This window comes from Mustela nigripes, chromosome 10 (assembly GCF_022355385.1).
Source record: "Mustela nigripes isolate SB6536 chromosome 10, MUSNIG.SB6536, whole genome shotgun sequence".
In the NCBI taxonomy this organism is placed as follows: domain Eukaryota; kingdom Metazoa; phylum Chordata; class Mammalia; order Carnivora; family Mustelidae; genus Mustela; species Mustela nigripes.
This window is the reverse complement of record NC_081566.1, coordinates 26,264,109-26,278,597: the sequence shown is the minus strand read 5'-3', so window position 1 is coordinate 26,278,597 and position 14,489 is coordinate 26,264,109. Positions and strand designations below refer to the sequence as shown.

The 14,489-nt window shown below is 33.9% G+C and overlaps 1 protein-coding gene across 2 annotated transcripts in view; it reads right to left on the bottom strand.

Moving 5' to 3' along the window:
* COP1 (COP1 E3 ubiquitin ligase) overlaps positions 1 to 14,489 on the bottom strand; it is a 246,533-nt gene that overhangs the window by 50,838 nt on the left and 181,206 nt on the right. For both annotated transcript variants that reach the window (XM_059412849.1, XM_059412850.1), the window contains exons 16-18: positions 7,436 to 7,553; positions 4,179 to 4,303; positions 2,931 to 3,091 (exon numbers count right to left, since the gene is read on the bottom strand). In XM_059412849.1, the coding sequence (XP_059268832.1) occupies positions 2,931 to 3,091; positions 4,179 to 4,303; positions 7,436 to 7,553 (404 nt within the window). The remainder of the gene's footprint in view (positions 1 to 2,930; positions 3,092 to 4,178; positions 4,304 to 7,435; positions 7,554 to 14,489) is intronic.

The window sequence follows — 14,489 nt, the reverse complement described above, 5'->3', positions numbered from 1 at the left end:
TGCTCTGCCTGCCTCTCCATCTACTTGTGATTTCTCTCTGTCAAATAAATAAATAAAATCTTTAAAAAAAAAAATCTTTTCAGGTTTTCTTTACTATAGGTCTACTAGTGGCAAATTCTTCGTTATTATTTATCTAAAAATGTCTTCATTTTGCTTTTGTCTTGAGACATTTCTATTTTCATATAGACCAGCAGGTATTTCCCTTTACACAGTAAAGATCTGGTTCCACCACCTCTGGTTTCTATTGCTTCATGAAAAAATTGGCTATCAATCTAATTGATGGTCTTCTGGACAGTGACTTTTTCTCTGTCTTCTTTTAATAAATTCCCTTTGTGGGACGCCTGGGTGGCTCAGTCAGTCAAGCGTCTGCCTTTGACTCAGGTCATAATCCTGGGTCCTGGGATCAAGTCCCACATCAGGCTCCTTGCTCAGCATGGAGTTTGCTTCTCCTTCTGCCTGCTGCTATCCCTGTTTGTGTTCTCTCTCTCTTTCTGACGAATAAATACACGGGAAAAAAAACTCCCTTTGCATTTTATTTTCTATAGTTTGATTATGGTGTATCAAGGTGTGGCTGTCCTACCACCAGCAGGGGTCACAGGACCAGACACAATTAGCTTTAGTCTTCCAGTAGGTTAGTTAGCTTTACAGAGGTATACAGGATAGGAAATTCAGCATGCACAATATCTTCAAACTCATCAGAAGGGCAAGCAACTATACACATGCATATCCTCTTGCATCTCTCCTGAACCCACACAAAGAGTATGCATAGTTGCTAAGGACAGATAGGGTACATGGGGTTCTAGATACAGAGATATGCCTTGGTTTCCTGTCAGTCTTATATTGCTCACTTTGGATAGATGTAAAGCTGATATGCCAACTCACATTTCTCTAAGTCCACGTGCAATAGTATAGATGGAGTTTCATAGTAAATTTAAGAGATAACTAGCTGCTAGCAATAACATTCCATGTTTGTCCCTAACTCAGCACATTTTCATGAAGTACTTCCATGAGAAAGCAGATCCAAGGTCAGAGTTTCAGGCATACTTAAGTCTCTTCATGGTCCAAATATAATATTAAATCTCTACTCACATTCTAAATTTACTCTTTGGGGTACAAGGGCTTAATGAATCTCTGCCTTGATGTCTTTCATCAATTTTGTAAAGTTCTCAAAGATAATTCTTCTAATATTTGCTTCAGTTGTATTATTTTTTTCTCTCCTTTTAAGGTCTTCTATTGAATATATTAAACTTTCTTACTTCATCCTTCATTTCTTTTCTGTATTTTTTTCATCCTATTTTTCTCTCCATGCTTCCTTCTGTATATTTTCTTCTAACATACTGAAAGTTCATTGACTCTCTTTTCCTCCATACAATCCATCCACTGAGTTCTTAATTTGGGGAATTATAATTTTTTACTTCCCAGTTGAAATTTTCTATCTCATCTTTTATCTTGTCAGCACAGTTATTTTTAAGCTACATTTGATAATTCTGATATCCAGGGATGCTGTGATTTCGTTCCTGTTGGCCACTGTTTAGGCTAAATTTTTTCACAACATTTTGCCTTTTCCTATGTCTATCTGTTATTTACTGTGACTTAGTTACTGTATTTGCAATTTAAAACAAAATAAATTCCCAGATGATCTTTTTTAGATCTTCTTTCAAAGACGATTTAAGTTCAACTAGCCATACAGGATCATTTCAACTTAATTAAAGGACTGATATGATCTGGAGTTGCAATCATTTTAAGAGTTTATCTTCTACTGGTTTACCCTAGACTACAGCCCTTTTTGGAGCCCTAAACCAAAGTTAAGTTCACCCACGTAGTGGTGAGCACTAAATTCAAATATATGTCCCCCTGTGAAGCTGCCATAAGTGTTCTCAGCCATCCTACCAAGAGTGCCAAAGGCTCCCAGAGGAAAAGCATACCCCAGAGCCAGGTTTCCATTCCTATGCCATTAATTCTTTTCTATCTTATTTACATTCCAAAGTCTTTGAACAGGTTTATGTTGCTGTTTTTAAAATAAATATACTTGGTCCAACTTTTCTAGTTCTATTTACAGGGAAGGTTAGTATAAATCACCTAGTCTACCACTGCCAAAACTAGAAGTTGATTAATAGAATTTTAAATAAGATAGATACGAAATATAGCTAATTAAAGTTAAATAGTATCAGCAACTCAGAATTCTCAAAGCACCCATCAAGGAAGAATTTTTTGGTCCAAAAATAAAAACAACCAAGTAAGCACCTAAAGAGCTATTTTTTTTCAAGAAGATGACATTAGTGAATGACTGTTTATAAAAATCAAGATAATAAAAAGAACTACTGTTTCATATAGCTGAGAAAGCTTATCCTTTAAAATAAGGGAAAAGTTTAAGAAAACTTTTTTTTGCAGTTTAGAAGTACAACTTTCTTATTAAGAAATTAAATGTTTTTAAATATTCTTATATAAGTGCATTTATAGACAGCAATTCTGCCCTGAAATAATATTTAATTAGGTGTACATATAGGGCACTCTCCTTTACCTACATCCAATTTTTTTCTTGCTAAGACAATACCAGATTCTGCTAAATGTTTATTGAGTATATACTGCAAATGATCATTAGGGAAAATAAGACACAGTATGTACTCTAGAAATTTCCAGTCCTATAGAAGAGATATAAATAGACAATGTGATAATGCTAAAACAGAGGTATGTACAATATGCTATGGGCACAAGGAGAGACATTTTATCACTGTGATGCTGTTCCATTAGTGATATTTCAATTACTACCTTAAATGCTTATTTACTTGGATGATGCAATACTAAGCAAAAAAGAAAATTTGTATCACATATCAATTTTTATTTTAAATTAAAAAAAATCCAGATGTGAATACATAGACAGAAAGTGTTCTATGAGACATCAAGAAGAAAAAACTGACATGAACACTTACCCCATCTGGCAGGGCCCTCCAGCACACAGCACTAACAAATTCATTTGTATCATCTTCTTTTCGGTCTTTATCCAGAACACTTTTGACCGTATCAAACTTAAAAGTTAGCAAAGTCTTAGAAAGTCCTTTATAGTACAAATAAAGAGAGTTGTTCTCACTTCCTGAAAAAAAATGTTTAAATAAATAATTTTTTAGAATGGGAGAATTCAGAATTAGGATGTCACATTCATAAGGTAATTATTAATTAATGTTTAAGCTCAAAGACAAAACTTTTATGGTTGAATCTGAAAGACCAGAGCACAGGATTTCTTGGGAATCATGTGAGAAAAAGAATCATAGAAAAAAAGCTGTACTTTACTAATCTAAAGAAATAATAACTGATAAATGATTTAACAACATTGATAACTGTAAGGTTAAAATTACTGCCAAAATTGCATTTATAGCAGAGGTTTAAAGAAGACAGAAATTTGCTATTACAGTGTGAATCTTACATGACACTTAGAAAGATTTCTGTGGGGAGTATTATAGTACTTACAAAGGCAGATTTTTAATAACCTACAAAATTCATGTCCCATTCCCCAATAAAGACACCACTCTAATCATAACTGGCCTATAAAGAAAACTACATTTTTGAGTAGCCTATCAAGTAAAATAATGATAAGAGATTTGCTTTGGCAGGGTTTACATTATATCTACAACTTTACTAAATAAAGGTCAAGTCATTTGAAAAGAACTGATGAAAGTTCATATATTAGACAGTAGGTGTATTAAGCATTTGAACATTACCTAATTGATTTTTCTACTTCTGATGTAAAGTTGTATAAATTACCAACAACAAAAGCCCTAGAATACCAGATCAGGATAATCTAAACAAACTGCTTAACGAAGGGAATGCTCTGTATGGGAAAATGAGTATCAAGCTTAGGAAGACAAATACTGTCTCTGAAATTAGGACATCAGCAGAAATTAATGTTTTCTTTTACAAAGTATCGATAGAAATTATGATACAAAGGAGAACAATTATAAAACATATTTAACAATCTTGTGCTATTTCACGTAGTAAGGGTTTGTGCTCACTAAAGGAGGGAAGAACTAATGCTTATTTCAGCACAATCCCAGAAGAATTCAGTATGCTACTTTCTGGATGTACAGATCACTTCCTAACTAGGTATATAGTATATGTTCGTTGAATGCAATTTCAGGGACAAATTCCTGTTAAAAAGTTCAGGAAAAGATGGTTTTACTTACCACAAGCTATATAATCACCATTGGAAGCAAGGCCTACAAAGTTTTTTTCATTGATGTGACCCTTGAAGGAACGTAGACAGTATGGTTTCCCTACATTCCACAGCTTTAGCTGGCTATCTGTTGAGCTGAGGTAAACACAAAAAATGAGAATGCAATTAAGATTTCATGGTCTGAAATGCATCCCTACTAATTAGAGGCAATCCAGTTTGGTGCCTTAGGATGCAGAATATGGAGCCAGATTTTCTGAGTTATAATGTTCAATATACCATTAATTTGCTTTTGGCCTTGGGAAAATTATATAGCCTCTTCGGCCTCCATTTTGTTCATTAGTTATTTGTGAAATAGAGTGATTCCTACATTACTGAATTAGATAAATTCTATAGGACATGAAAACTAATTCATTTAAAATGTTTCTAATAGTCCCTGGGCATCTAGGAAGTGCTTAGTAGTAAACATTACTCATCAATACTATCACATCACCACCACCAAATAACAAGAGTCCCATTGGGAGTTGTGTTTAATTTCAGGAATACACTCTATCTCACTTGACTTGATTAACTTTTCAACTACTGAATTGCATTGGTATACTAAATTTAACCTATTGTGACAGCTTAGTTGTATCTACAGAGGTGGAACATAATGAATGACTGGAATAGTCTATATAAAGTAATTTATTTACTGAAATAATAGGCAAATGCAATTATTTGTCAAAAATTAATTGAATGTAAAGACTGTTGGTAATCTCATCATACTGAGCCAGTTTTAGAACTTGAATAAAAGACCATGTTTTAGTTTTTCTTTTTGTTACAAAATTCCAATCATACCATACACATTAGGTTGTATATTTCTTATCCCCCCCCCCTTTTTTTAAGATTTTATTTATTTTTTTGACAGAGACAGACACAGTGAGAGAGGGAACACAGCAGGGGGAGTGGGAGAGGGAGAAGCAGGCCTCCCGCTGAGCAAGGAGCCTGATGTGGACCTCGATCCCAGGATTCTGGGATCATGACCTGAGCAGAAGGCAGCCACTTAATCACTGAGCCACCCAGATGCCCAAATTGCTTAGCCTTTATTCAATAATTTGGTTTATAATTTTTCTGTAAAATAAACATATTTTGATATCTTTGTTATGACTACACAATAAATCATCTTTTCTCTTACTGTAACATTCACAGAATATGGTACCATGCTGAATCCTTTACATTTATTACTTCATATAAAGAGTCACAACATAATAACTATTATTACCTCCAGTTTAGAGATGAGGCAACTGAACATGAGAAAGTTAAGGACAGTCTACGGCCATACCACCCCGAACGCGCCCGATCTCGTCTGATCTCGGAAGCTAAGCAGGGTCGGGCCTGGTTTGTACTTGGATGGGAGAAAGTTAAGGACATTTTCAAGGTACCACAGCTAGTCAATAGCAGAGCCAAGACTGAAACTGTCTGAAACAATTACAAAGGCCAAACTCCAAGCTCTTTACATACTTCTTTATGGCTTCTCATCATTTTTTCAATAGACATTTATGTTGTTTTAATTTTTTTCCCAACAATGTTGCATTTAATATTTCTTTAGGTGTGTAATATTTTTATTGGCCAAGAATTCACGTTGTGGCAATATATGTATATTTTAATATTACTTTTTAACATTTCCAAATAAAGTTGTGGATAAATTTATTCTAAAAACTTCTAAACCTCAAACATATTCAAGAAAAGAAAATCACGATTTATAAAACTTAAGAAGGGCAAGAGATCGGTAAAAATACAAAAAACATATCCACATTAATAAGGTCAATTAAAATTTCCTAACTTTATAATATTAAGTATACATATACTTCAACTACTGGAAATCAAACTGATTTAACATTTATAAATCTGAAGTTAAAGAAAAATATTTTTGCCATATAATCTACCATCCACATTTGAATCTGAATAAAATTTTAATTGTATACTGCCCATTATTATTCCTAAAGACAGGAACATTTTGATCTGTTAACACTAATTTAAGTTTGTGAACTAATTACCTAAGTTCCCTTGTTTCCCTTGGAAAACTCAGTTCTCACTTTTTTTCCCTTGTTTGTAATTCAGTTCAAATTACCTTGCTAAATCAATTCAAATTACCAACTTATTATCTAGAGCAACCAGAATAGAGGTAGATGTGGTGGGAGATACCAAGTATTAATGCCAAGGCACTGGCATCTCTAATCTTAGGAGATTATTAATGCCAGAGCATTGGCATTAATAATCTCCTAAGATTAGAGATTAGAAACTAAGTTGGGGGAAAAAAGGTGAAAAGAAGAAAGCAATGTATCATGAAGCATGAAAAGAAGTAACAGATACAAAAAAGAGAGTAATTAAGAATGGTTATTTATTAGGATAATATAAAATAAAGAGGGGGTGCCTGCGGAGTTTAGTCACTAAAGCATTGGTCTTCAGCTCAGGTCACGATCTCAGGGTCCCAGGATGGATCCCTGTGTCAGGCTCCCTGCCCAGCGAGAGGCCTGCTTCACCCTCTCCCTCTGCTAGTGCTCTCTCTTTCAAATAAGTAAATAAAGTCTTTTAAAAATGAATAAAATAAAAAGAACTATGAAATGGGTTAACAGAAAGAAGAGACTGCCTGTTAGAAACACTCTGTCAACGATACTTTGGCAACTGAGGTTTATTTATCGAGATGACATCTTGTTAACCTTCAAACAAAATAAATGACAACTAAAAGTCTACATTATAATTCTCTAGTGCAGAAGGCTTCTCAAAGGATATCTGTCAAGTATAAGCCATATTTACTTATTTTCCCAAAACACATTTAAAACTTACCATGAAACCACAGGGAAATCAAGTAACATAGAATCAACCAAATATTACCTAAAACCAAAAATACTACTACTATACTGTAATGTAGGTAAATACCCAATAACACACTGATTTTAATAGATAAAATACTTCTCATTCTATTCCAACAACTATGTTATTTTTCTCTTATGGAGAATCAGTGGCTGAAATCCAGACTGAAGTTCAAATGCTGAAGCATTGAAAACTATCAACATCAGGATTTTATTCATAAAAAGCATAAAAAAGTGAGCAAACAATCCAAAATATACATTTATTTTAGAGAATTATTAAAAATTAAATTATTTCTATTTATGAAAAAGTACATATACCATGGTGTTGCTCTTCACAGATAACCACAGTGACATTATAAAACTGGTACATGATGACAGAGCTCTGTATTAAGCTTAACCTCAGGAGAGTAATACTCACGCAGAAACAATTTCCTCACCACTCACAAACTTTGCATAAGATACTGCTTTTCGGTGTCCTTTGAATACCATGATTGGCTGCTTAGTGTTACGAAGATCATAGTAGTGGACACAGTGATCTAAAACAAAGTAAAACAAAGCAAAAAGAGAAAAATGTAGTAAATGAAGAAACAGAAAGCAAAGCTCATTTTAAATGGTTTTGGTGCCTTTCATCAAAAGCTGAAGGGACAGTATCAAACCTATAACAGCAGAAAACTAAGTGCTATGATTTTCAAAAACAAGAAAGATATAGTAGCTTTTCTGTTTTCAATCTAGGAGATATGGCTGCATAAAAAGTATATACACATATGCCAACCTCAATCTGAAAGGGAGTTCCACTGGTATTTCCAGTGATCCTGGCTCTAAAACCAGAGTATTAAACATTCAAAGTAACTGAAAATTTTAAAATGTATCCTTACATTTATCCTATACATCCTTACAAATGTATAGATGTACCTTGTTTTAAAAGAAGGTAATATAAACATTTTAGGCTTCTGGTTAAAGATAATGCTATATAATTCCCTGCATTTGCTTTTTAAAAATACTTTCTTGAGACACATTTAACATATAATAAAACCAACTCACTGTTAAGTATACAATTCAATGATTTTTAGTAACTTTACCCAGTGGTACAACCATAGCCATAACTCAGTTTTGGAACAGTTTCCTCATCCTAGTAAGATCCATTTACCTATCACTCACTGCCCTAGGCAATCACTACATATAACTTTCTATTACCTTTTCTTACAATACATTCCTTTCAGACAATACATGGCTTCTATGTATGGCTTCTTACACTTTACATGAAGTTTCTGAAGTTCATCCATGTTTTAACACATGTCAATAGTTCATTCTTTTTTATTGCTAAATACTATCTATTATATGGATACTCCCAATTTGTCGACCCACTCATCAGGTGAAGGACATTTGTTTCCAGTTTTTGGTTATGAAAATTAATACTCCTATGAACAATCACATTTAAGTCTTTGTGAGGGCATGTATTTGGGTCTCAGGTAGATGTCTAAGACGTATTAATTACTGCATCATGAGGTAACTTTGTGTTTTTAAGAAACTGACAAACTGCTGACTGTACCATTTTACATTCCCATTAGTAAGACATGACGGTTCCAGTTCCTTTACAGTTCTTTGAAAATTTTGAATACAATTAAAAAATAAAAGTTTTACAAGTATTTTCAACCATTCTGTTGCTTGTCTTTCTTATCTTCTTAACAGTACATTTTGAAGCACAGAAATTTGGGATTTTGATAAGGTCCAATTTATCTTTTTCTCTTATAACCTCATAAAAACCTTTGACAGTTCCAAGGTCTTAAAGATTTTTCCTCTATTTTTTTGTAGTTTTGTTTTAGTTCTTTCATTTAGGTCTATGATCAATTTTAAGTTATTCTTTCTGTATGGTGTGAAGCATAGGTCAAAGTTCATCTTTTTGCAAGGGATGGAGCTGCATCCAGTTGTCCCAGCAAGAAGTGAAAACAAACCTTTTCTCTACTGAACTGCTTCAGCACCCTTGTTGAAAATGAACTGACTACTGGATTCATAATTCTAATCAAGTGATCTATATATGTCAACTTCCTGCCAGCACAATGTCTTATATAACTGTAACTTTAAAAAAGAAAAAAAGATTTCATTTATTTATTTTTAAAAGATTTATTTACAGGGAGCAGACAGAAGGAGAGGGAGAAATAATCTCAAGCAGATTCCCTGCTGAGCAACGAGCCTGACATGGGGCATGTGACCTTGAGCTCATGACCTGAGCCAAAATCAAGAGACAGATTCATAACCAACTGAGCCACCCAGACACCCCTAAGATTTTGTTTGTAAGTTAATTTCTACACCCAACAAGAGACCTGACTTAGAACTCCAAGATCAAGACTTGTATGCTCGAACGACTGAGCCAACCAGGAGCCCATAACTAACTGTAGCTTTAATATTTTGAAATTCAGTAGAAAAAAATCCTCCAACTTTGTTCTTTTGTAAGATTATTCTGGCAATTCCTGTCCTTTGCATTTCCAATAAATTTTCGATCAGCTTATCATTTCCTGGGAAAAAGCCTGCTGGAATTTTTACACAGATTGAGTTGAATCTATAACTCAATTGCAGGAGAATTCTCTTACAATATTATGTCATCCAACCTATGAACAAAAAATGTCTGCATTTATTTATATCTGATTTAATTTCGCTCAGCAAATTTTTGTCATGTTAGTGTACAAGTCTTGCACTTACTTTATCAAATGTATTCCTTAAATATTTTATTCTTTTTGATGTTATTCTGAACAGAATCTTATTTTTAGGCTATATATTGTTCATGTTTAGAAAGATAATTTTTATACTGTTATTTTATTCTGTGGCCCACCTGAACAATTAATTGTTAGTTCTAATTTTTTTTTTTTAAGATTCCTTAAGATTTCCTATATAGGGGATGGCATCACCTGCAAATAAAGACAGTTTAATGTTTTCTTTCAAATCTTATGGTTCCTTTTCTTCCTGGGCAGTACTAGCTAGAATCTCCAGTACTGTGCTGAACCAAAGGAGTCAGGTGAACATCCTTGACTTGTTCCTACTTGTAGGGGAAGAGCATTCAGTCTTTCATCAGTAACTATGATATTCCCTAGTAGTTTTTCAGAGACATCTTCTATCAAGTTGAGGAAGTTTACTGCTACTTGTTAAGAGTTTTAATCATCAACGGATATGGAATCTTGACAAATACCTTTTTTATGTTTATTGGAATGACTGTGTGATTTAAACTTTCTATTAATATGGTATGTTACATTGATTGATTTTTGGATATTAAACAAATCTGGTTACTCCTGGGATAAATCTCACACTGTCATAGTGATAATCTTTTAAATATACCATTGAATTTGCTTTGCTAATATTTTGTACAAGGAATTTGCATCTATACTAATATTTTAAAATATCAGTAAAATATATCAGTAAAAATATCAGTAAAATATCAGTCTATGAAAAATACTAGTCCGTTTCTATCCATGTGATATCTTGGGCCTCTGGTTTTGAAAATTCCTCAGGGAAGAATTTATGAACACTAGTATTATTTCTTATCATTTTATAAAATTTACCAGTGAAGCCATCTGGGTCTCTGCCTTTCTTTGTATGAGTACTATGTTACTCAATTTCTTTCCTTTTCATAGGTCTATTCAAGTTTTATACTTCCTCTGAGTCAATTCTGGTAATATGTGATGCTCTAAAATTTGTTCACTTCATCTACATTAAGATGGATACAGTTCTTCAGAGTATTCTACTGTAATTTTTTTAATATCTGGTCAGTCAGCAGTAACTTCCCTTTTTTTTTTTTTTTAAGATTTTATTTACTTATTTAGACAGGGAGCATGTTAAGCAGGAGCAGAGGGAGAGAAAGATTCTCAAGCAGACTCCATGCTAAGCACAGAGCCCAATGCAGGGCTGGTTCCCAAGACCCTGTGATCATGAACTAAGCCAAAATCAAGAGGTGGACACTTAATTAACTAAACTGCTTAGACATCCCTCCCTCAATTTTAGTGATCTGTGTCTTTTTTTCTTAGTCTTCCTAAAGGTGTGCCAGTTGTGTTGCTGTTTCCAAAGAACCAACTTCTTTATTTTTATTTATTTATTTTTTTTTTAAGGAGAAAGTGCAAGTGGGGAGGAGGGGCAGAGAGAGAAGGGGAGAGAGAATCCTAAGGAGGCTCCACATTCAGCATGGAGCCCATGTGGGACTTGATCTTATGACCTGAGCCAAAATCAAGATTTGGATGCTAACAAGACAGGATCAGGAGGGAGACAAACCATAAGAGACTCTTAATCTCATAAAACAAACTGAGGGTTGGGGCGCCTGGGTGGCTCAGTGGATTAAGCCTCTGCCTTCGGCTCAGGTCATGATCTCAGGGTCCTGGGATCGAGCCCCGCATCCGGCTCTTTGCTCAGCGGGAGCCTGCTTCTCTCTCTCTCTGCCTGACTCTCCGCCTACTTGTGATCTCTCTCTCTGTCAAATAAATAAATAAATAAAATCTTTAAAAAAAAAAAAAAAAAACTGAGGGTTGCTGGGGGGAGTTGGGGTAGGGAGGGGGTGGTTGGGTTATGGACATTGGGGAGGATATGTGATATGGTGAGTGCTGTGAAGTGTGTAAGTCTGATGATTCACAGACCTGTAACTCTGGGGCAAATAATATATTATGTGTTAATAAAAATAATTAATAAAAAAAAAAGAGTTGGATGCTTAACTGACTGAGCCACCAAGGTGCTGCTCAAAGAACCAACTTTAGTTTTACTGATAGTTTTCTCTATCATTTTTCTGTTCACTATTTCATTAATTTCCACCCTATTATTTCCTCCTTCTGCTTGTCTTTGGCTTTATTATTCTTTTTTAGATTTTTTTTATGGTGAGAGCTTAGATTATTGAAGTCTCTCTGTTTTTTAATATAAACATTTGAAGACAGACATCTCTTCTATTTTTTTTTTTTTAAGATTTTTAAGTAATCTCTAAATCCAACATGGGGCTCAAATTTACAACCCCAAGTTCAAGAGTCACAAGCTCCACTAACTGAGCCAGCCAGGCATCCAAAACTGACATTTCTTCTAGGCACTGCTTCAGCTGCTAGCACAGATTCTTTTTTAAATTTTCGTTTAAAGATCATATTTATTTATTTAACAGAAACAGCAAGTGCACACAATTAGGTGGAATGACAGAGAGGTAGAGGGAGAACCAGGCTCCACAACAAGCAGACAGACCAACATGGCGCTTGATACCAGGACTGTGGGATCATGACCTGAGCCAAAGGCAGACACTTCACCAAATGAGAGACACAGGTGCCCCTGCTAGAGCAGATTTTAATATGATACTTTTATTTATATTCACTTCAAAATATTTTCTAATTTTCCTATTTTTTCTTTGACCAAAGGGTTATTTAGAAATTACCAAATATTTGTTAACATCCTAAATTAACTATTGTTAACTTCTAATTTAATTCCATTTAGTCAGAAAGTACGTTTTATTATTTCAATTCTTGAAAATGTATTAACATTATTATATGACCTAATATATGGTTTATCCTGGAGAATGTTCCATGTTTGCTTGAAAAGAAGGTATACTATACTGTTCATGAGTGTACTATATGTGCATCCATTACATCAGGATGATACTGTTCTGCAATCTTCTACACACTTGCTACTCTTTTGTCCAGTTGTTCCGTCAGTTACTGACAGTAGAGTACTAAAGTCTCCAACTACTTTTGTTTAATTATCTCTTTCTCCCTCCAATTCCATAAATTATATATTTCAAAATAGTTCAAGTGTATGTATATTTATAATTGTTTTATCTTGCTGCTGAACTGGCCCTTTTATCATTATAAAACGGTTTGCTTTGTTTCTAGCACCAATTTTTACTTACAGTCTATTTTGTTCAATTTAAATATAGCCATGCCAGCTCCTTGGTTACTGTCTGCATGAAATGTCTTTTTCCATCTTTTTACTTACAATCTATTTGTGTCTTTGAATCTAAAGTTTATCTTATAAACAGTATGTAGTTGGCTGTTTTTTTCACCCATTCCACCAATCTCTGCAGCTTGGGAGTGTGTAATCCACTTACATTTAACATAATTACTTATATGATAGGATTTATACCTACAACTGTGCTTATTTGTTTCTCTTACATCTTTTTTGGTTCTATATTCCTCTTAGCCTTTTTTGTGTTAAACAGAAATCCCCCAGGATAACTCTTTTGTTTGTTATTGCTGTTTTTTTATTATTTTTAGAAGTTATTTTTATAGTGGTTTTCTGTATATTATAATTAGCATGTGAATTTTTAAAAATGTAGTTCAGATTATCACTAAGTTAATTTTAATATTTATGTGCAAATTTTGCTCTAATATAGCTCTTCTCTCCGACCCTGCCCTTTGTGCTAATATGGACATATATATTATATCATTTTACGGTATAAGTGTATGAACACAGTTTTATAATTATTTTACTTAGTTGCCTTTTTTGCTATTATTGTTAAAGAGAGGGAGAGAAAATCTTAAGCAGATTCCCAGCCTAGTGTGGAAACCATCACAGGGCTTGATCTTAGGACCCTGAGATCATGACCTGAGCTGAAATCAAGAGTCAGACACTCAACCAAACCACCCAGGTGCCCCTTAGTTGCCTTTTAAATCAGTTAGAACAGATAAATATTTGAACTCTCTTTTATTATACCAATATGATTATCTATACCCAGTGTTTTTTATTATTCTATATACATTTACATTACTATCTTATACCCTTTTCTTTCAGCCCGAAGGACTGTCTGTAGTATTTCTTGCTTGGTAGGTTTTCAAGAAAAGAACTTGCTGCGTTTTTGTTTATCTGAGAATGTCTTAAATTCTTCATTTTTTTTTCCCCCCCTGGGCAGTTGTGCTGGATACAAAACTCTCCTGACAATCTTCCTTTCAGCATTTAGAATGTATCTCACTGCCTTCTAACTTTCACAGATTCTGATGAGAAACTGCTAATCTTACGGAGGATTGCTTTTGTGCTGAGTTGCTTTTCTCTTGCCTGCCTTTGGTTTTAAATAGTCTGATGTGTTTAGGTGCCATATCTTTGAGTTTATCCTACTTTGAGCTCACTAAGCCTCTTTCTTGGGTATGTAAAATGATGTTTTTCATACAATTTGGGAAGATTTCTGGCCACTTTTCCTTTAAATATTTTTCCATCCCTTTCTCTTATTTCCTTATTTTCTGAAAGTCTATTTATGGTGGCATGCTTAATGGTGTCTCACAGATTTCCAAGGCTCCATTCATTTTTCTCCATTCTTAACTGGAAAATCACCATTGACCTATCTTCTAGTTCACTGATTCTTCAATTTGCTCATGAGCCCCTCTAGTGAATTTTTCATTTCAGTTATTACACTTTTCAACTACAGAATTTCTATTTGTTTTTCCTCTTTTTTTAATACTATTTGGTGAGATATATTTTTATATTTTTTCATTCCTTAATTATGTTTTAATTCAATGAATACACTTAATATAGAT